Genomic DNA, 22,917 nt, shown 5'->3' with positions numbered 1-22,917 from the left:
AGTAGTGGTTTTACCGTGTATTTTCGGAATATACATACATATTTTATCGTGTCAATTCATTTACGGCAATTTATTCATAGGTATAGGTAACATTTTAAATTATGCTATTTTATTATTTATTAAAGATGTACTTTTTTAACAGAATGTTTTTCCATTTTATTTTCATAAATTTAATTATTTTTTTATTTTTTTCTATCATTTCTCTCTTTTATCTTTCCATCTATACATACAATATCTATTCTCTTTACTCTCCTCTTTTTTTCTTTCATCTCTTTTATACGCCAATTCTTCTAAAAATATTTTAACACCTCGAGAAGCCAAAATAAATAATGTATAACATATTTGAACTTCTTGCAACCCCATAAATCTATAGAAATTGAAATTGGTACAATTAGAGTTCTCTAAGTCCATCAATAGATTTTGACCAATCGGAGTTCTCTAGATTCATCAATAGATTTTGGTCAAAATTTACTTATGAATCTAGAGAGTTTCGATTGTACCCATTTTAGTTCCTGTAGATTTATAGGATTGTAAGGAGTTCAAATATACTATCCATTATTTATTTTGGCTTCTCAAAGGAGTTAAAATGTAATAAGGAAGAATTATCAAAAAATTTCATGTTGTGCCTGATATGATTCCATATCAGGCCCACGGTGAGTTTGATATGATACTTATCAGGCTCAACCTGGAGATTTTTGATGATTATTTCTTATTACATTTTAACACCCCCGAAAAGATAAAATAAACAATGGATAGTATATTTGAATTCCTTGCAACTCTCGAAATCCACAGGAACTTAAATGGATGCAATCTGAGATGTCTAGGTCTATCAATGAATTTTGATCGAAACCTACTGATGAACTTAGAGTAATTCGATTGCATTTATTTTAGTTCCTATAGATTTCTTGGGTTACAAGAAGTTCAAATATACTATCCATTATTTATTTTGACTTTGTAGAGATGTTAAAATGTAATAAGAAAGAATCGTCAAAATTCTCAGGCCCAACATGGGCATGATATCGAATATCAAGTCCATGTTGGGCCTGATTTGATTCCATATCAAGCCCAACATGGAAATTTTTGGCAATTCTTTTTTGTTATATTTTAACACTCTGGAGAAGTCGAAATAAACAATAGAAGCATATTTGAACTCCTTGTAACATCAAAAATCTACAGGAACTGAAATGAGTGTAATCAAAGCTCTCTAGGTCCATCAGTAAGTTTTAGTTCCTGTGAATTTCTGATGTTGCACGGAGTTCAAATATGCTATCCATTATTTATTTTGGCTTCTCAGGGGTGTTAAAATATTTTTAGAAGAATCAGCCTGCAAAAGAGAGGAAAGAAAAAATAGGAGAGGAAAGAGAATAAATGTTGCATACATAGGTGGAAAGAGAAAGAGAGAGAAAATAAAAAATAAAAAACAGTCAAATTTGTCAGGAGGGTAGAATCGGAAGAGCACTGTAAAAAGGTGTGCTCTTTGGTAAATAACAAAATAGCATTCATCTTTTGGTAAATTCAAAAATCTACTTACACCTTTTGGTAAATTGCTGATTCATTTACTTTTTAATTCGAACTCACCTCTTGACACGCTGTAGCCATGTGTCGTATGGGATCAAAATCAAAATGAACCAAACATGCCCAAAAAAATCAGACTAGATTAGAAGGGACTAAGTCAGATTGAATCTACATAAAGATTACCCGGGGATAAGTCAGTTATTATGACTCGGTCTTAATCATAGATACCATTCCCGATTCAACCTCAATCGCAGATATTATTCTTGACTCAATCTCAATTGTTGACATCATCCCAAATTCCACCTCAGTCGCTGACATCATTCCTAACTCAGCTTCAGTCGTCGACACCATCCCTGACTCGACCTCCATCGCCGATCTCATCTTAGATTCAGCCTCAGTCATCGACATCATTCTTGGCTCAGTTTTAGCTGCCAACATCATTTCGGACTCGACTTCAGTTGCCGACAACATCCCTAACTCAACCAGTCAATCTCAGTCACCAACATCATCCTCGACTCGGTCTTTGTCACTGACCTCGGCTTAGATCCAGCCTAAGTCATCAACCCAGTCTCAGATTTAGCCTCAGTCTCCAACTTCACCTATCCTTAGGGTCACTCAACATTAACCTTATCTCCTTGTTCGTCCTTGGATCGAGTCTACACCTTATTTGGCCTGCAGAAAAACACAGGGGGTGTGCAGATAAGGAGGCGATGTAACTAAATTCTTAATGAGATTGTTTCTCTAGGAAGAGATCGACAACAATAGCGTGCATCCCAAGAGACGTGGACAACATGCGCAAACATTCCAGGACTCATGGAAAATGGAAGTGCACATCCCGGAGAACGTGTACATTTATAGGTCTTTAAAAAGCTGCTCATTCCTGCAGGTGCAGGTACGTGCAAACACTACTTCTCCTTACGTAATTCAACTCTATCAAGAAAACTCTAACTTGAGTGTCAGAGTGGCTTGTCGGGATCCATCTCTAGTTTCATTCTAACCCTGTTCTGGAGTGTTTTTAGGTCCTTTCATCTTCCCCATTCACGATCTCCAAAGAGCATGCACGTCAACTTATTCATTGATTGATGTCTTAATTGTCCACGATATTTGGCCTGAACAAGGCATCGTCTGTGGAAAATCTGAACCAAGATGCTGCGATGGTTAACACTGGAAGAACAACTAACAATCATGACTTTGCTAGAGAGAGAACCTGCGGCAAAGTTGTGGTCGTGACACAAGAAAATATCAATCAACTAGTCTCTAAGGTGGTGCAAGAAGTGCTACAACGACACCCGCTCATGTAGTCACCACCAGTGGGAGTTCCTTCTCCCTTGGTAGGCACACCCCCTCCTCCTCGGGGCTAGGTGCCACCACCATTCCTAGGGGCTTCACCAGCTATAGTCTCAATCAACGAGGATGCAACCCTCTCGGATGAAGATTCGCATCAGTGATGAGTCGCTAGCAGGGGAGACACCTCCTCATGGCCGCAAAGGAAAGACACATGCTTCCAAGGAGGGTGGTGCTCAAGGAATGCCCTACTCTAGAGAAGTCCTCGAACAAGAGTTGTCTCACCATTTTCGGCATCCATAACTGGGTGAATACATGAGGTCGTTAGATCCGGAAGATCATTTGTGTCACATCAAAAATGATTACCTACTGCATCAATACACGGATGATGTTAAGTGTCGAATCTTCTTGACTACCTTATTCAGCTCAACTCAACGATGGGTCAATCAGTTTGACGACTTGAAGGTCATTTTTTACACCAATTTACCAACAGTAAGAGGTATCAAAAAACACTTGTTAACATGTTCTCCATGAAGCAGAAGCCTTGAGAGACTCTCCGAGAGTATATCCAATGGTAAACCGAGTCATTTGGGATGTTCCATTGACCCTTCAAAGATCTTAACCAACATATTTTCCCAAAGCCTGGTTGATGGAGATTTATTCAAATCCTTGGTAAATAAATCTCCGATGAATAATGAAAGATTATTAGAACATGCTAAGAAGTACATACACTTGGAAGAAGCTTAACTTGCATGCAGGGGTGACGTCCTCGCGGCCCCTTGGCTGGACAAGAAACCTTTTCAGCTTCCACCTAGGAATAAGATCCTCTAATAGCTCCTTGATAACGATGTCTGTCACACTCGTAAATCAAATTAATAATGTATATTCACTGAACCCCTTAATTTCACAATAATGTTATAGTAATGAGCCCAGGATCGAACCTCGAGGAACCAACGGTAGGATGTAATGTAAGATTATATTTTATTCCTATTTTTGAGGTTTTTAATATGAAAATAGGGGTTTAAACTTGAATTTAAATCTAACAAAAGTAAAGCACAACAATAAAGAAATTAATCTAAAGCAATAGTGAAACCTAACTAGGTGCCAATGATCAAACCATAATGCATTGTCACCCTACGTCATAATTAAACCATCAACACACTTAAACTAAATATGAAATGACGATACACAATTAAATTTGATCTAAAACAAGATGTAAACCCTAACTTAGAACTTAAACATTAAACAATTAACCAAGCATCAAACAAGAATTAAATTAAATTGTATCAACAAAATTACAACTACTAAACATGAATTAAACTTCAACAAAACAAAGAAATGCTAAATTACTTGCATAAAAACATAACAAACATAAAAGGAATCTATTCTAAGCTATAAAACAGTAATAAAAGGAAATAAAATGGTAAACCAATCTATTCTCACAATCAATCCAACAATCCTCACACTCTTGCAGTCACACAAAAGTGCCGAAGTCGAGAACACCCAACTCCGGTCCTCAATGGAGAACCTCAGTTGCGTCTCAGTTCGAGGTATGCTCAACAACGTCGGCGGACCACCTCCGGCGAGCTAGAACAGCCCTAAACCCACTCAAGTGCCTGAAAATCTAGTCTCAGAATCTGGATGCCAGCTGTGGTCTATGGATGGTCGTCGGATGAAGCTTAGTAATGCCGGAGGACTACCTCCAAGCGTCACTGATGGGAATCGGAATCGCCGACTAGAGGAACACCTCCAAATCTGGAGAAAACAGAGGCTTGCCGAGAGAAGACTTCCGCCGGAGGAAACACCCAAAGACGGTTCCAGAGAATCAGGATGAAGCTGCTAAGAAGCCCTCCACCGAGGTTGAAACTTGAGAGGTTGATCGGAGAAGGATTAGGGTCGGAATCTCGCTGGAAAATGCCGCGGGACGAAGCTGTGCGCGAGGACTCGACGAAGCAGAAAGAACACTATAGCTTCCCTTTTGAATCTGATCCAGATCTGAACAGACGGCTGTGATCGATTTGGAGCTTGATCAACGGTGAAAAGTCACCTAAAATCTGATCAGGAGGTGCTGATCTTGATCTAGGGTCTGGATCTACTCTCCCTTAGGTCGGATGGACCAGATCTTCAACGGATGGTTTAGATCTCTCCTGTTCTTGATGAACGACCCATAATACTCCAAAGCTTGATCTTCTCGTTTAAACTCCGATTCGAGGCCAATTTCGGTTCGAATAGATCCAAATCCAAGATCCTTTGATGCCTACAAAATAAGAATCAAATATTAGCATCAAATAATACAAAAATACAATAATTTGTAATTAAGTCCAAAATTTATACAATGCATAAAATGTGATGTAACCATGATTTAAACATATAAAATCAACATCAAACCATGCGTATATGAATCAAAATAATACAGTAAAATCATGGTTATCAAATCCCCCACACTTAGTCTTGAACGTCCCGTGCAAGTAAAGAACTAAAAATCATCTCCATAAAAAATTTCCTAGCAATACCTAGAAGATAGTAAAAGGAATTTAAGTAAGATCATCTAAAGATCATAAACAATCATAAATACAATTCAAACAATAATCAGTAGGTATGGTAGTTTCAATCCAATTGAAAAATTAAGCAAGTTGCACTCTCACAAGAGATTTACCTATTCTAACTCTTACACTCAAAATTCTCAAAAAAAAATTCTCAAAATTTTAATTTTTAATATTAAAAATTTTCAAAAAATAAATCTTCAAAAGTATATTTTTTCTACCGATATGCTTTCTATTTTACATACTCAAAAAATTTTGTAAAATTTTTTGAGCTCAAAATCTATTTTAAAACATTTTTTAGGAAATATACCTCTTTGTAAAGAATAATTATTTACTACTTATATTAATTTTGTTTATTTGTGAAAATTTTATCATAATTCTAGATTATTGTATTTAATAGTGACAAAAAATTTTAAAATTTTTCAAGAAGTAAAAATAATTTTAAAATTATTTTTATAAAAACTAATTTTTTCATAGAAATTTAGTTTTTTCAAAAAATTAATTTCTATATTTTTTTAAGTCTTAGTCACTATTTAGATAACCCTTAGGGTACGTTTGGTTCGGGGTTATCTTTGATAACCTTGGTTATCCATCCAAGGTTATCAACCAAAACCTTATTTGGTTTTGGTAATTGATGATTCCTAAGTTATGATAGATACCTGACACATCAACAATTTGGGCATTTAGCCCGGAATCAGAAAACCCCATAAACCTGGGGTTTTCCTTGATTCCCTGGTTAACCAAAAATTTAAGACAAAATTACCCTTCACTATTTACACTTTGTGACAAAAATAACCTTATAGATTTATCAAATTTCAATCTACCCTCGAGTATAATCAAACCCTCCCGATTCTCCTCTCGCGAACACGCACGGAAACCCGCCGCTCCTCCCTCTCCCGAACACGCACGGAAACCTAGCTTTTCGCCGCTCTTCCTCTCGCGAACAACACCAACCTAGCCTTTCGCCGCTCTTCCTCTCGCGAACACGCATGGAAACCTAGCCTTTCGCCGCTCCTCCTCTCGCGAACAACACCAAAACCCTAGCCTTTCGCCGCTCCTCCTCTCACGAACACGCTGATCCTCCCCCTCACGCACACGAAGCTCAGGCCTTCTAGCGGCGTTTCTCTGCGACGATCCCGACTCGGCTTCTTGGAAAAGGTATGATCTTATACACTGTTAGCGATTGTTGCATCATGATTTGGTCAATTTGAACTGATCTTATACATTGCTAGAACTGATCAACTTTGATTTGGTCAATTTATCGTCCCATCTTGTTCTTGTTTGGATTTATTTGTACCTCCGGGGGCAATTCTGTGGAAATTGTTTGTTTACTAGGTAATTTTTTTTTCTACAAAAAGATAGGAGGAGAAATCAATAAGATTGTGCTTATACATTATAATCTGGTCTTCTTGCAAAACATTTGTTTCTGTTATCCAATTCATTCTTTTATCTTGTATGAATAATCTTCTTGGGCATCATTTTAAAGTTTGTATCCTGCAAATATGGTATTTAGTGCAGTAGGTGCTATGACATTTGAATGATTTAACTTGTTACTTTGAACCAATAAGTTTATGGTTCTCTGTTAACCTCCATAGTTCCTAACACTTACTCATTTATATCATATGCTAATCAGTTCTAAGCTGCACTGCCCTTTCTAGATACGGTGAAAATATTCTGGAAACAAGCAAGAATCCCAATTGGATTGTTACAATGCATACTCAGCAATTAGTTCTGATTCTTCGTAATCTACTTGATGATGACATGAAGGAAGCCTTCAAGGAGAAGCTGATGGTTGTTGGTGATCTCATACTTCATATGTAAGTTTGTATATGCTCTTACTTCTATGCATATTTTACAAATTAGGATTCTGCTACTTCATATGTAAGTTTGGATATGCTCTTACTTCATGATTTTTGCATAAACAATTAACCAAAACGTCCTAAACTTGCATGTAATAACAGGTATTCTATGTTTTTATTTTCTAAACAACATGAGGAATTGGTTGGAATATATGCCTCTCAGCTTGCCCGTCACCTTTGTGTGGATCTTTTTGTCCAAATGATGGAGCTCAGATTAAATAGCAGGAAATTCTGAAAGTTACAAAAAACTAGTTGTTACATTTAAGTTCATGATCATTCTTTAGTGCGCTAAGGATTATGATCTGGTTACTGGAACTTGTAGATTATCTGCTTATCCTTTCAGTGATACAACCTATTTATTTGTCAGGATAAAATATACAAGTCATGTGGCATTTTACTAAACCTCAAGTGACTTAGTTATAGCTATGTTTTTAGTATTTCAATAGCTTTGTGCCTTCCGACTTAGTATTTCAATAGCTTTGCGCATTTTGTGTATTATTCATTTCTATGTGTTTATTTATTTCCTTTAAGTAACTGATGAAAGAATTGTACTGATGTCAAGAATACTTTTCTATTGAAGCTGGGGTAATTAGCTCAGATGAGCACAGTGCAAAGAATGCTGCGGCTAAGAAGGCAAACGAATCGCTTGAAGATGTAAATCCTGCCATTGACAGCATTGCGAGCAGATTAAGAAAGCGGAACATTGGATGAAACATGTTTTTCAAACTGTTTCAGTATCTTGTAGACGTTATTGCACAACTAGGAAATCAGATATTTGAGACAGATGTTTCGATGATTGGCTAATTTTGTGGCTTTTGAAGTTACACTTGTAGTGCCAATTCTGGAAGCATTTCCAGTTCCCTATTTAAATAGAATCGTCTATCAAAGTTTAGGCAGAGAGTGAATTGTACTGTTGTCATATTTGCCGTCATTGCACATTTTAGTATCATCATGAATTTGTAATAGTTCTAAATACAGCTCAGCTACTTGGGTGTAAATTATTTTCTTTCTGTTCTTCTTTAACCAAATAGAGTAAAGCAATTATAATTAAAATCAAAAGATATTTTCAATTATTAAAATTATTTTAAATTACCTTTTATTTTTTAAAAAAATAAAAAATAATTCAGTATTTATTTATTAATTAAATTAAAATGAATTAAATTATTTTAAAACTATTGCTGCAATATCAATTTCACAATTTTAATTTTTTAACATGATATTTATTGATCAAATTTAAATAACATTTGACCCAGTTATTAAGTAATTTTTTATATATAATATTTTTATCAAATTGATTAAAAAAATCATGTATTTTATAATAAGGTGCATTTTTTTGTTTTTTTTAAATAAGAGATATTTAAAATTCTGATAGTTTTTATATTTTAAAAATGGGCCCACTTATTATTATGACAGCGCATCAAAAGGAATACAACATATATATATAAAAACGATCTGGACGCCCTGAGAGGGTCCAGACGCCTGGACATGAAAAAATTCAATCTCGAAGTCGTTGCGAAACCATTGTGTGGAGATAGAGTTTGCCTCGCTGGGGGTGCCCGGAGAGGGTCCAGACACCCGAAGTTGCCACACCAGCAAATGAATAGTTTAGATCAGTGAGCTATAAATAGAGCTTTGGTCTTCTTCACTAAACACAACACTCACTATAATCGAGTTTTCCATTATGTTCTTCATTTGTCTGAGCTGTCAACATTTTGTACGAGGTTTCTCCGCCTCCGACTTATGTTGAAGAAGGAATCAATATATAGAACTTCATTTGCCTTGGATTAGTAACCCTTCCGGTTACAAACCAAGTAACCTCGGTTGTCTCATACTTATTTTATGCATTTGTTTCATTTAGTAAAGTGTTTATTTTAATAAAAGTCGAAAGTTTCGAAAAAAGATATTTTTATAATTTCAGGTAATTCACCCCCTCTTACCGGTCGTACTGGGACCAACACCACGTTTGTGACTTATCCTTACGATAGGCCTGGAACTCCTAGTTCTGAACTAGCGACTCAACCTTACAAGATATTCAAAACCTGTAGCTCCGCGCTCATGACGCAACCTTACGACAGGCTCAGAACTCGTAGCCCCACATTCGTGACTTATCCTTACGATAGGCTTGGAACTCCTAGTCCTGAACTACCGGCTCAACCTTACGATATGCCCGAAACTCCTAGCCTTGTGTTAGCGACTTAGCCTTACGACAAATCCAAAACTCCTAGTCCTACACTAGCGATTCAACCTTACGATAGGCCTACAACTCTTAGTCCTGAGCTAATGACTCAGCTTTACAATAGGTCTGGAATTTCTGGCCTTGCTCTAGCGATTTAACCTTACGACAAGCACGAATCCCTAGCCTTGAGCTAGCGACTCAATCTTACAATAGACCCAAAAGTCCTAGCTCCGCACTAATGACTTAGCCTTAGTAAAACATGGATCTCTAGTCTCGAGCAAGCGACTCAGATTTACGACATGTATGAACTCCTAGCCCCGAGCAAGTGACTCAGAACCTATCTTTCCACCTCTCCAACATCCACAATTGCAAATAGATAATTTCGGAATTAGCTGATCTGAATTTGGCCAAGAAATCTTAAAACCCATTGCAGTCACCTAAAGATCCAAGGAATTCACCCGGCATTCTCCGTTCGTCGACTAGGATCAGTGTAGCAGCAGACCAAGACTGCAGCAGCCGGCTTCGAGCACTCGAAGCAAAAGGCTTCCCACGCATATCAGTCCGTGGCTGCACGGTAGCTTTGCTTCACACTGAGCACTCTTCCGGTAAGCATCACCCATGCTACAAAGAACATAAAACTAAGCACTCACAGTGGACACGGTGCGTTGGCGATCGAGTGCTGTAGGTCTCCGCTTTGGTCCCGATGCGACCGACTGCATGCAAGATTCCATGGCCAGCAAAACCAATCTTCAACGGGAACATCACCAAGAATGAGTACAAGAGATAATGGGGCTCCTTGGGACCACGTTCTTTACCGGTATTCTTCAGGTCCGATCAATCCACTTTATAGTGTGCGGATGAGTACAACATCGATGCTCACGGGCCTTTCCCCTGTCCCTTCTCCTCTTCCTATGCCTCGTCTCTTGTAGTAAACATAGCCTTAAAGTCACTCCCTCACTCACTCTATGAAAACATCAAGCTCCAGCAACAATGAAGCTCACTAACATGTCTGAATTGTTGCTTCTGCTCCTCTTCTCTTCCATGGCTTCTTCCTCTGCCTCCTCCGACGATGACTTCGTCTACGCCGGTTGCTCGCAGCCCAAGTACGACGCTGCCTCCCTGTACCAATCCAATCTCGATGCCCTGTTCGCGTCCCTCGCCAACTCCGCCGCCTTCTCCTCGTACGCCAACTTCACCTCCGCCGCCGCCAGGGGAACGCCGGCGGCCTACGGGCTCTTCCAGTGCCGCGGCGACGTGGCGGTGTCTGAGTGTGCCGCCTGCGTCCACTCCTGCCTCTCCCAGCTCTCCGCTCTCTGCCCCTCCGCCGCCGGCGCCTTCGTTCAGCTGAGGGGATGCTACCTCCGCTACGGCAACGACTCCTTCCTCGGCAAGCCTGACACCTCCGTGCTCTACAAGAAGTGCGCCTCCCCCTCCGCCGGCGGAGGACACGGCGACGACGAATCCGGCATGCAGCTCTCCATGCGCGACGCTGCGCTCGCTGCCCTGCAGACGAGCAGAGGCGGGAGCTACAGGGTCGGCGCCGCCGGGGAAGTGAAGGCGGTGGCACAGTGCGTCGGCGACCAGTCAGCGAACCAGTGTGACGAGTGCACGGCGGCGGCAGTAGCGCGGCTCAGGGAGGTCTGCGGGCTCGCCGGCGCCGGCGATGCTTACCTCGGAAAATGCTACGTCAGGTACTCGTCCGAAGGAGTCGACACCTCCCATGACGACCACGGTGAGTTCATCTGTTGATTTTCACAAGACATCTGTAAATTTTCTTCTTCTTTTTTTTTGAAAAAAAACAAAAAGATTCACAATCCATCAATTTCGATTTTTATTCATCTAAAATTGGCCATTGATTCCTCTTCTATTCATTTTCGTATACATGTGTTCCCTTTATTTTGGTCTTTTAAAATTTAAAATTCGACGGTTGAATCCGAACATTTTTTTCTTGTATTTTTTTTTTTTCAGGCGATGAGGCAGGAAAAACAGCGGCCATCATAATTGGCCTTATTGCAGGAATTGCTCTCATACTCCTCTTCCTTTCCTTCGTCAGAAAAGCAGGAAATCAAGGTAGTTTTCATTATAATTTTTTTCTTCATTTCTATATGCATTTTAGTTTAATCATTTGAATCCTTAATTTGCAGGTAAATAAATATTAGTAAAATTGAGGTGGCGGTATTCTCCGACTTGTTTCAGAACCTTTTATTGATCTGATATGGATGAGAAATTTCTTTGAAAGAAGTGAAGTGGGGAAGTTGCAGAGATTAATGGAGATGAGCTGATAAGATTCCAAACAAATAAGCCCCACAGATTTCTAAGCTGCATTATTATTGATCTCTATCTGTTTATCAAACTCAATTGTTATAGACTTATGAACTGAGGAACAAGTAAGAAAACAGATGGAACAAGATTTATGTTTGAATATTTGATGGACTTTTAGTTTTTGTTTTTCAAAATTGAATCAGAAAAGGAAAAAAAAGGAAGTCTAGAGAAAGGCATATGAATCTTTTTTGATCTCCTCTATCCCAACAAACATCTTGCTCGAGTCGATCCACATCGACACCTCCAGCACAACCGATCGCATCACCAAGAAATCATGCTCGAAGAGAACTTGGATCGCGAGCAAGTATCTCGGGTGGTTGTAAGGATCGAGATTGAGCGTTGTTGGAGGATTGAGCAAGCAGCCTCACAAAACGGTCATAAGGATCAAGTAGGCAGCCTTGTTGTAGACAAAATTGTCATGAGCGATCAGAGGGAAAGAGAATCCCAAGTTGGAAAAAAACAAAATTTTTAATCACAACTAAATCAAGAAAAATAATCAAATTTTTCTATAATTCTTTTCTAAAAGATAGAAAATAAATGGACCTTTAATCATTCAAGCAAATTAAGACACGTCGTTGTAATATAAGCCTTTGATTATATGATATTCGAATTCGACTTAAGCGAGTTAAATAAATATAAGTACCTTATAAAACAGTGTCTATCGCTTCACTGATTGCCTTCTTCAGTCCTTTCGTATACAAAAGAAAAAAAAAAGTTACTGAATGATAAGGACAAAGTGATGAGCTAAATAAGATGGATATGCTATGGTGCATCACTGATTGCCTTCTTCAGTCCTTTCCTACAAAAGAAAAAAAAAGTTACTGAATGATAAGGACAAAGTGATGAGCTAAATAAGATGGATATGCTATGGTGCAGCGATAGAGATACTCCCTTGTTGTCTAGGTGGATCTAGGGATCCACGATTTGATTTCTAGTTATGACGTATTTGACATATGGAAAACTTCTATAGGACAGAACCAGTCACCCTAGGCTCAACGTTGTTAATTCTCTTGACTCCATTAGACCCCTAGAGCTATGGTGCAGCGAAAGGAGCGTCAAGTTATCACTCACACCCATGGTTCGATCCCCAAATACAACACATTTATAGAGATTTTTCTTTTAAATGAGGTATGCAATCACATAATGTTTGACTTCTAGGCTAGGGCAGTAATCGAGCCGAGCTCGAGCTCGAGCTCAAGTTCATGCCAGCTCGAGCTTGAGAATGTTAGGGTTCAAATATGCTTGGGGGGGGGGGGGGGGGGGAATAGCTCTTCGCGCTTGTTGATCTGCTTCTTCGATGATGTGCAACGGAATAAACAACAAGAAACACACTCATAACGCTAACACTAAGGATTTACTTGGTATCCACCTCAAGAAGAGGTGACTAATCCAAGGATCCAACCCTCACTTACTCATCCACTATAAAAACACTCCTTTACGGTAACTACCGAAGGCGGAGAAGCCTTGTACAAGCTTACACACAAAGATATACAAAAGAAAAAAATACAAGCTAATACAATATCAAATCTTACAAGATTTACACGGCAAAAACCCTAGCTTGCTTTTCTTTTTACTTGAATACACCTCTTGACTTGCTTAGAAGTGCAACAACACTCCTCTCTAAGCCTCCAAGATCTGGTGTGTGTCGGTGAGTTCGGTGGAGAATAGATCGTGAAGATCGGAGAAGAAGCGCTCAAAGCCGTGTCGAAGAAGTCGCTCACAACAGCTTTAAACCTATGCAACGGTCGGATCACAATCGATTAAATGACTCTCAATCAATTGGGGAGACTTTGAATCGATCGATCGATAGATTCAGAGCGCTTCTGTGCTCTCTGGAAATGGCTGAATCGATCCAGCCTTTCTCGCGTCTGCTCGTGAGAAATCCAGTCTCCAATCGATCGACCGATCGATTGGAGATGCCCAATCGATCGGCTGATCGATTGGGAAAGGTTTTGTGCTTGCAACAATTACTCCAAATCGATTGACCGATTGATTTGGCCAAACCTTCTTCGCGACACACATCCAATCGATCAACTGATCGATTGGACTACGGTTCAATCGATCGGTTAATCGATTGACTCACCTTTGACTTGCCTAAATCAAGTACAAGGTTCTCAAACCCAACATCCGATCAACTGTGACCTGTTGGAACCTCATGCCTAGCATCCGGTCAACCTTGACCTGCTAGGTCTCCTTCACCAAGTGTCCGGTCACCCTTGACCTAATTGGACTTTTCTCCTCGTGCCAATTATCTGATCAACCTTGACCCACTTGTACTTCCACTAGATGTCTGATCACCCTTAGCCCATCTGGATTTCCTCATGCCAAGTATCAGGTCAATCCTTTGACCTACTTGGACTTCCACCAGATGCTCAGTCACCCTTGACCCATCTGGATTTCCACGTGCCTGGTTTCACTCACCAGGACTTTCACCTAACTTCACTCACTACGATTTTCACCTGGCTTCACTCACCAGGATTTTTCCACTGCCCAGCTTCACTCACTAGGACTTTCATCTGCCTGACTTCACTCATCAGGACTTTCACTTAGCTTCACTCACTAGGATTTTCACCTGGCTTCACTCACCAGGATTTCCCATTTGCCTAACCTCCACTTAGGACTTTCTCAGTCAAGTATTCAGTCAGCCTTGACCTACTTGACTCTTCTTCACATCAAACTGGTCAAACTCTGACTAGAGGAGAATTGCACCAGTAATCTCCCCAATAGAACGATTGCACCTGCAATCTCCATATATTGTCAAACATCGAAACTCAAACATTAAGACTCAGCTTGAGCCAACTCAAGCCTAATCAACCCGGTCAATTTTGACCCGGGAGATATTGCACCAACAATCTTCCCTTTTTGATGTTTGACAATACCTTTAAGTTAGACTAATCCATAACCTCAACTTCTTCCTCATGCCAAAACATGAATGAGGGTTTCCTTCATTCTCTCCCTTTCCTATAGGGCAAACTCCCTCTTGAGGTAATGAAGGCATAGTACAGATCCTACATTCTCTCCCTAACTTTCCTAGAGGGGTAAAGACCTAACTTAAACCCTACATTTCTCCCCCTATTGACACACATAAAGAAAACTCTCCCCCTGAAGAGTGGCCCAACGTTGTTCACAACTTCACATGTTATTCACAACACCACAATGAAAGTCTCATACCCCCTTCATTTGTATCCAATGCTCATCCGTGAGCATTAACCTTTTCGCAAACACAATGAAGGTCTTATACTGTTCATTGTATCCAATGCTCACCATTGAGCATACACAACTAAACAATGAAGATATCCACTCTCCATTATTTCCTAATGCTTAACCTTGAGCATTTGTCCAAAAGAATGATATACCACCTTCCATAGTTTCAGAAAATAATTTCCATGTCTTTAAAAAGTAGCTCCCTCTAAAGACATGCTCGAAACTTCTGTCATTGCACCGACAATGACTTAGAATCCCTAAACCTTTAGGAAACCCAAATTTAGAAGTTTTGAGGTTCAAAAATCTAATATTGAAACTAAACCTCAACCTAAACTTCTACTTAGTTTTCCTTAACCAATCCATCCTTATTTTCATCATGAAAACTCCCCCTAAATGTATACAAATGTGTTTCAAAGGGTTAGAAATGGTTACCTAGACTAAAAATGATTTAAAATGCTGAAATCAGGCTTTCCCAACCAAAATCAGCATTCTCAATCGATTGAAGTTGAATCTCAAACGATTGAGACCATTTCAATCGATCGCTTGATCGATTCCGCGAGCTTTTGTTCACGGAAATTGCCTCTGAATCGATTCAGGCAGGGTGAATCGATCGACTGATCGATCCAGTGAGGCTCTGCTCGCGAAGAAACGCAGTTCAATCGATCGGTTGATCGATTGAGGCTTCTCAATCGATCGGCTGATCGATTGGGTTTCTGAAATTCTGAAATCCAATTTCAACCGAATTTCAGAAATGCCCTAAAAATTCTACAAAATTCTAAAAATCATGAAAATTCTTGTAGACACTATTTAGGATATATATTATCATGGAAAAATAGTTTTCTAAGAAAATATATCTTATTTTCAAATATTAACACAAAATTGAAAACTTGTAAAAACTTCAATGTTTCTTCCAAGTTTGTGTCTAACTCTTTAATGATGATTACTATCAAAAGATAATTTTTACCAAGGTTTTCCAAAGTATATTTAAAGTGTTTTTCAAAATCAATTTCCAACCATGTTCCTTGGGCTCAATGCACATGACTTGTACATTAACTTTCCCAATTATTAGAGTACACATAACTGTGTGTTTAGATGAAATCAAGATTAAAAAAAATGCACTAAATCAACATCTTGAGTCTTGCTCATCACCCTAACATCTCACTTGTATTTAATGTACACTAAAACACATACAAGTCACCTTATAGTCTTTGTGAGATGTAGATTTTGGTTTTGTCCTAAACTAGCGATTATGCATATCTCTATCTAGGCATTTTAGAAATTTTGAACATCCATCTAGAATGTCACTTGTTAGTAAATGTCATTTGTCCTTAATTGCAAGGAATTAAAAATAATGCATGATGAGTTATGACATATATCAAAATGAATAATTTTTAAAAGAAAATATACTATAGCTACATAATGTATGTATGACATGTCATGGTATTTTTGTATTTTTCATGATAAAAATGAATGCTAAATATGATATCATGGCATATAGTGGGCAAACAATCATGACAAATTTTAGCATAAATAAAATATACCTAGATTATCTATCTACGTATCCTTAAACCTTAGCCAACTTAAAATTAAATCCTAGATTGCTCACTTTTTCTCAAAAAAATGTCAAACTCCCAATTTTGACATTTCTTTTGCTTTTCTTAATTTGTGCCAATTTAAATTAAGCATAATTCCTCAAGGTTGGACACATTTTATTCTTTCAAAGAGTAAATCAATAATCCATTTCAAAGGTTAATATAAACCTTGCAAATGCTCTCCGAGTGTCAACTTCATCAAGGTTGGGTTAACTACCCTTCCAATTAGAGTTGACACTCTCTAACCCATCTAAGGGGTAGAGAAAATGCTCCTAGGAACCCAAAATCTATTGATGCTCCTTGGATGCTCTAGGTACTCACTAGGGATAACCTCCCTAGTTACCTTCCTAATGACCTTCCTAGGCTTTCTTAGAAGCCTGGGTCACCTCCTCTAGGTCAACCTCTAGGGATTGCTTCCCTTGTGACATTCTTAGTGGCTTCTTAGAAGTCTTAGTCACATTTATCGTTGCAAAGATATTCCTAGGGATAACTTCCCTTATATCATTGACTTGACCCCTAGACCTAGAGTTGGTTTCATAACTATATGGAACTCTATGGTAAGAAGTTACATCCTTCTTAGCCTTAGGTTTGTATCCCAAACCTCTATGACCATTGGATGACTTTTGTGTTCCTAGCCCTAGGTTGTGCCCATTTTGGCCCTTAAGAAAATCTTCGATTCTCTTTAAGGTCTTTTCCATGTTATCAAGCCTTGACCTCAAGACTTTATTTTCCATTATTAAATCCTTAGTTTTGGATTTTTTTTTTAAATCCTTGAGCATTTCTATTTTTGGGCTTGTATCTACTATCCTTAGTGTTCTTGCCTAAATTTTTATCTACCTTCCTAATCCTAGGTGTGGTAGTCTTGGCATGAAGAGTCATATGATTTTCATTAATTCTATCATGCCTCCTATTTTTATAGTAAATAGCATTAAAATGATATAAATTAGAACTAGCATGCTTTTTACTATGATTTAAAGGGGTAGGCTCAATAGATGATACCTTGGATTTTACCTTGGAAGCTCCCCCTTGACTTGTGCTTCCTCCCTTAGGCTTGACCAGCTTCTTCCCCTTTGGACATTGGCTCCGATAATGTCCTTTTTGATTACATAAGAAGCACACAATGTGCTCCTTGCTCTTCTTTGTTGTGGGGGTGGTCTCCTTGAGCTTCTCCTTGCTCTTTGGTGCCACTTGGCCCTTCTTCTTGGCCAATTTGGGACACTTACTCTTGTAGTGCTCATGTTCCCTATACTCAAAGCAAATAATATAATTTTTGTTATTTACAATTGAAATTGTTATACCTTTGTTTGTAGGGATGACATTTTCTCCTTTTGATCCGGATGTAGAGGTTTCCTCTTGATCTGACAATGATGATCCTCCAATTGATTTGACTTGACTTTTGGAGGTAGAAGCTTCTTCATCTTCATCCCTTCTTGATTCAGAGATGGAGGCTTCTTTTTCTTCTTCATCCTCTTGTACATAAAATAAGGAATATGTTACCTCCTTACTCTTTTGGTTGCACTCCTTTGAGAATGAAACTTCTAGGACTTCTTCTTCTTCCGATGTTGAGCATCTTTCAACCTCGGAATCCTCCTCTTCTTGGTCTTGCTCCAATGAGTTGCCCTCTTTAGATTCTTTTTGATTTTGTACAGTGGAGGGGACTTCATGGATTTTTGCCAATTTGCTCCATAGCTCTTTGGCGTCTTCAAATTCTCCAATTTGCTCTAAGATGTTGCTTGACAATAGATTGATTAATAGTTTGGTCACTTTATCATTGACCTCACATCTTTGGATTTGCTCTTGGTTCCACTTGCTCTTCTTGAGAATTTTGCCTTTGCTATTTTTTGGAACTTGGAAACCTTCCATTAGAGCAAATCATTGCTTTATGTCCATCATAAGAAAGTTTTTGATCCTTGATTTCCAAGAATCGAAGCTCATCATTGTGAATGGTGGAGGTACCCTTGTATCGAATCCGAGTCAATCTCGAAATTCCATCTTGAAATTGAGCTTTTTGAATTATTTGATTTTGATGAACTTGCTTCAACTTCTTCATCCTCTAGCCTTGTTGCCCCTTCCAGCGATGGTTCCGGTGAAGAGCGACCTTACTTTGATACCACTTGTTAGGGTTGAAATATGCTAGAGGGAGGGGGGGAGAGGGGTTGAATAGCTCTTCGCGCTTGTTGATGTGCTTCTTCGATGATGTGCAGCGGAATAAACAACAAGAAGCAGACTCACAACATTAACACTAAGGATTTACTTAGTATCCACCTCAAGAAGAGGTGACTAATCCAAGGATCCGACTCTCACTCACTCATCCACTATGAAAACACCCCTTTACGATAACTACCGAAGACGGAGAAGCCTTGTACAAGCTCATACACAAAGATATACAAGAAGAACAAAATACAAGCTTATACAATATCAAATCTTACAAGATTTACACAGAACCCTAGCTTGCTTTTCTTCTTGCTTGAATACACCTCTTGACTTACTTGGAAGTGCAACAACACTCCTCTCTAAGCCTCCAATATCTGGTGTGTGTCGGTGAGCTCGGTAGAGAACAGATCGTGAAGATCAGAGAAGAAGCGCTCGAAGCTGTGTCGAAGAAATCGCTCACAACAACTTTAAACCTACACAACGGTTGGATCCCAATCGATTGAATGACTCTCAATCGATTGAAGAGACTTTGAATCGATTGGTTGATCAATTCAGAGCGCCTCTGTGCTCTCTGGAAATGGCTGAATCGATCGACCAATCGATCCAGCCTTTCTCGCGTCTACTCGCGAGAAATCTAATCTCCAATCGATCGACCGATCGATTGGAGATGCCCAATCGATCGACCGATCGATTGGAGATGCCCAATCGATCGGCTGATCGATTGGGAAATGTCACGCCCCAGGTAGTCCCTGTCAGAAGAAATTTCGGCAGCATCTCCCCTGTACGGGTGACAATATGAAGCTCAGTATACATATATCTATACCTCGGCCACACTCGGCCGGAACAATACATACAAATAGTAAACAATCCATGCAGTTATATTCAACATTTCTATACAGATATAATATGAACAATCCACGCAGTTATATAAAGAAAAGATGATATAGAAATCAACGAAGCTATACGTACACATCCTACTCCACTACAACGAAGAAACGAAATCCACGAAGTAATGAAATATTCGCAGCGGAAAACAATAGTAAACCCAATGTGCGTCATAAAGTCCACAATACAAACCCACATCACAAGTATACGTATAAAAGCGAATACAAAAAACGATATCTAGAAATCCTCGCGACCAAGGGGCTAGCGACTGGAATCTCTCCTGACGGCCTCAACCTGAAAAGTAGTAACAACGGGGTGAGTTCAAAGAACTCAGCAGGTAATCCAATAGATATGTACAACAACATATAACTACTAGCAATATCCTAAGGTACAGTCTCCTAAACCATAGGATCTATAGTACAGTTTCCTAACAGTACAATCTACGGTACAGTCTCCTAACAGTATAACAGATATGCATAGCTGAAATAAACTGTAATAACCAACAAAAGATATAAAGTACAGTCTATAGCAAGAATAATAAGAAAATGCATAACTGAAATAAACTGTGCTTACCTGCGAGGCTTGGGCAACTGACTGTCAACATACAGAGATAAAAATAGTCAGAGCAAAAGCATGTATCCTGTATGCATGTCAATCATATGCAATCACCAAAATGCATCAATCATAACGATGCAATCCGTGCATATGATGCAATATGACATGGTCACCCCTGTCAACCAGTCAGCTATCTCACACACAATGGTGAGATCGAGTGGGTAGGGCTGTGACACCGTGCACTCTGCCATCACTGCCCCTGAAGAGTGACCGAGTGGACGGGATGCTGTCGGAGTACACCTATCCTCCTACCTCAAACATAGTGAGGGAGCGCAATGCTCTCAACTCCCGGTACGCGATGACGGGGAGGGATCCCGGCTGTAACGCCGCTGTATCGTGCTACCCATGAGCACTCCAGCGGTGCACCACCGAGCAACCTGCCATACACACCCCGAGTGCTGTGTCACTACCCATGCAGTGGTCACGCTGTGTGCAGGCCCTCATGTAGCAGGCCAACGAGCTCAACAATAATGGAGTCGTCAATCACCCAGCATGCAATCATGCAATATGGTGCGTGCGGCTACAGTATGTCATACCTGAACATATCCTCCTCCGTAGGTGCCAAAAAGGTAAACGCATATATAACAGAGATATAAACAACATAAATCCAACAACATATAACAAGTACCTACAGCAACTAGTCCAGTGGCAAGTAACACTAAATGTACCTATCCATCTCCATATACATATATACACATGGCAAAAGATAAAAGCATCCAGTTCTAAGGTAAAACAACTAACAGAAGAAGCATGTGATAGGTATCAACTAAGCTAAGACCAAGTAAGAGATAAATCTACCATCTACCACTAGTAATTATATATAAACTATACATATCATAAGACAGTATCAAAAGATAAGTCAAAGGGTACCCGCCTGCAGGTATCGAATAAACTATAACCGGGGAAGTGATAAATCTACCAATCACTAGTAAGTATGTAACGACCACTCTCCTTACTGCTACCCTGAGGGCGACCGTTACCTAATTACTCATTCTACTAAACTAATATTGCTTTACCTTAAAGATAATAAACTTGGCATGATATATATATTGTTTTTTTTTTTTTTTTCTTCTGTTGGCATGCTGTATTATTACTAACTATTTCAGTACTGCCATTAACCAAGCTTATCAATCATACCAAAGTGTATTAGCATGTTTCCATAATAGCATTTAAAACTTGTATGCCTGTATAAACCTTTGCATAGTTCGGTCATGGCTATTCCTACTAATACTGCATGCATAACAATTCATTAACAGTCAAAACTTTAACCAATAATAAGGAAACATTAAACCAAGCTAGTGTGAAACCTTAACAACAATTCCGATAGGAGTATCTGTATCAACACGGCATAAACAAGCCTAAAATGCACTTTACTCATTTCAAAGCTTGAAAACAATTGCAGCACAGTTATGAACAAATGCAGGTTACGGATGTATCATACAATTCTCTATTTGGTACAGCAACTGAGCATGCAAATCTTTCTGAATTTAATCATGCTGATCATAGAACCAAATCTTACTGCAGAAATTTCATGCTATAACAGAATCTAAAGCAACTGAGCATACCACTTCACACTTCTAACTAAGTTTGCAAACTAAAAATCAGATATGAACTTCTTATATAAAAATCAAACTCAAATCAGATATGATCTTATTTCACACTTGCTGATCCGAAAGAAGCACTTACTGCAGAAATTCCAAGCAGCACTTAACCATAACAAAAGAATCATTAAAACAAACCAAATACAGCAATTGAATCTATCTCTACAGCAGAAAAAGTCAAGATGAACCATACGGCAGATTCTTATTGAAGCAGATCTCACTTCACAAAACTTGAAAACTAATCCAGAAATAAGGAAAAGAACATGTTCCCAGCATAAACAGTTAATCCAACTAAATGACAGAAAGATAACGAAATTAGTAATGCAAGATAAATTCTACTCTAGCAGTAACAAAAACACCAGCAGGTACGATTTCTAAATTCTTCTAGCAAGGTCCCAAGCTTCCATATCAGCCACCACACACACACCATCAATGTCTCCTTGTCGCCTTCTTCTAGGCCACTTTAGCCTTTCCTTTATTTTTATCCATATCTGCAGTAGGAGGAAAAAGTAGTATCTATAAGCTAAAAGCTTAGTAAGTGCTTTCTACTCACAAAATCCGATACGGAATGCATAAGCATTAAAGAAAGCAGGGAAATACATGCTCAACATGAAAATAGCAAATGGAACTACATCATGCATCTCTAAAGGAAACAACAATTTAATTTGCTAAAATTGGCAACTTTGATAAAAGAACTTGTTCTGTTTGTTTCCAAATTAATACTTGTATACTTTAAAAATAATATTCAACTTTACTTGGGCCCGGCATTGTACCACTTTGCGCGCCTTTCTTAATGAGAATTGAGGTAGCTAATCCCAAAACCATTAAGACACTTCTAGACCTTATGTCTAGGGGCAACTTGGAGCCCATCCCTTGGACATTGTGTCCGGTACATGCCCTTTAAAAGTAAAATACTTTTCTTTATATCCTTCTTTAAATACTTCTTGTAATAAAATGCCTTGGCATTTATTTAAGCACTTAGTGTGCTTTGATTCTAACTTCTGGAATTCAAGATCAATTTGTGACCATAGTCTTACTTTGCTTGTATTTCTCACATATATACATTATGCACGGGATTCTAAAACCATATGCCACTAATAAGTATCTGGATATATCCAAAACAAACTCAATCAGAATTAACAACCCACATGGTCTTAGGAAGCTCAC

General features: G+C 38.9%; 1 protein-coding gene across 1 annotated transcript; it reads left to right on the top strand.

Moving 5' to 3' along the window:
- Nucleotides 1–10,268: 10,268 nt before the first annotated feature.
- Nucleotides 10,269–11,801, top strand: LOC122049243 (plasmodesmata-located protein 6-like). Its single transcript, XM_042610653.1, has 3 exons — nucleotides 10,269–11,109; nucleotides 11,346–11,447; nucleotides 11,522–11,801. Exons 1-3 carry the CDS (start codon nucleotides 10,368–10,370, stop codon nucleotides 11,527–11,529), a joined length of 852 nt encoding a protein of 283 aa, XP_042466587.1. The 5' UTR covers nucleotides 10,269–10,367; the 3' UTR covers nucleotides 11,530–11,801.
- The last annotated feature ends 11,116 nt before the right edge of the window (nucleotides 11,802–22,917 follow it).

The sequence above is a fragment of the Zingiber officinale genome, chromosome 2B, assembly GCF_018446385.1.
Source record: "Zingiber officinale cultivar Zhangliang chromosome 2B, Zo_v1.1, whole genome shotgun sequence".
Lineage (NCBI taxonomy): Eukaryota > Viridiplantae > Streptophyta > Magnoliopsida > Zingiberales > Zingiberaceae > Zingiber > Zingiber officinale.
Note: the sequence above shows the minus strand (reverse complement) of the source record. Positions and strands in the feature narration are given on the sequence as shown.

Excerpts from the sequence above, each read along its gene's own strand:
- LOC122049243 (XM_042610653.1), top strand. The coding sequence starts at position 10,368 with ATGAAGCTCACTAACATGTCTGAATTGTTGCTTCTGCTCCTCTTCTCT. Across the intron at positions 11,110-11,345 it reads CACCTCCCATGACGACCACG|GCGATGAGGCAGGAAAAACA; the intron begins GTGAGTTCATCT and ends TTTTTTTTTCAG.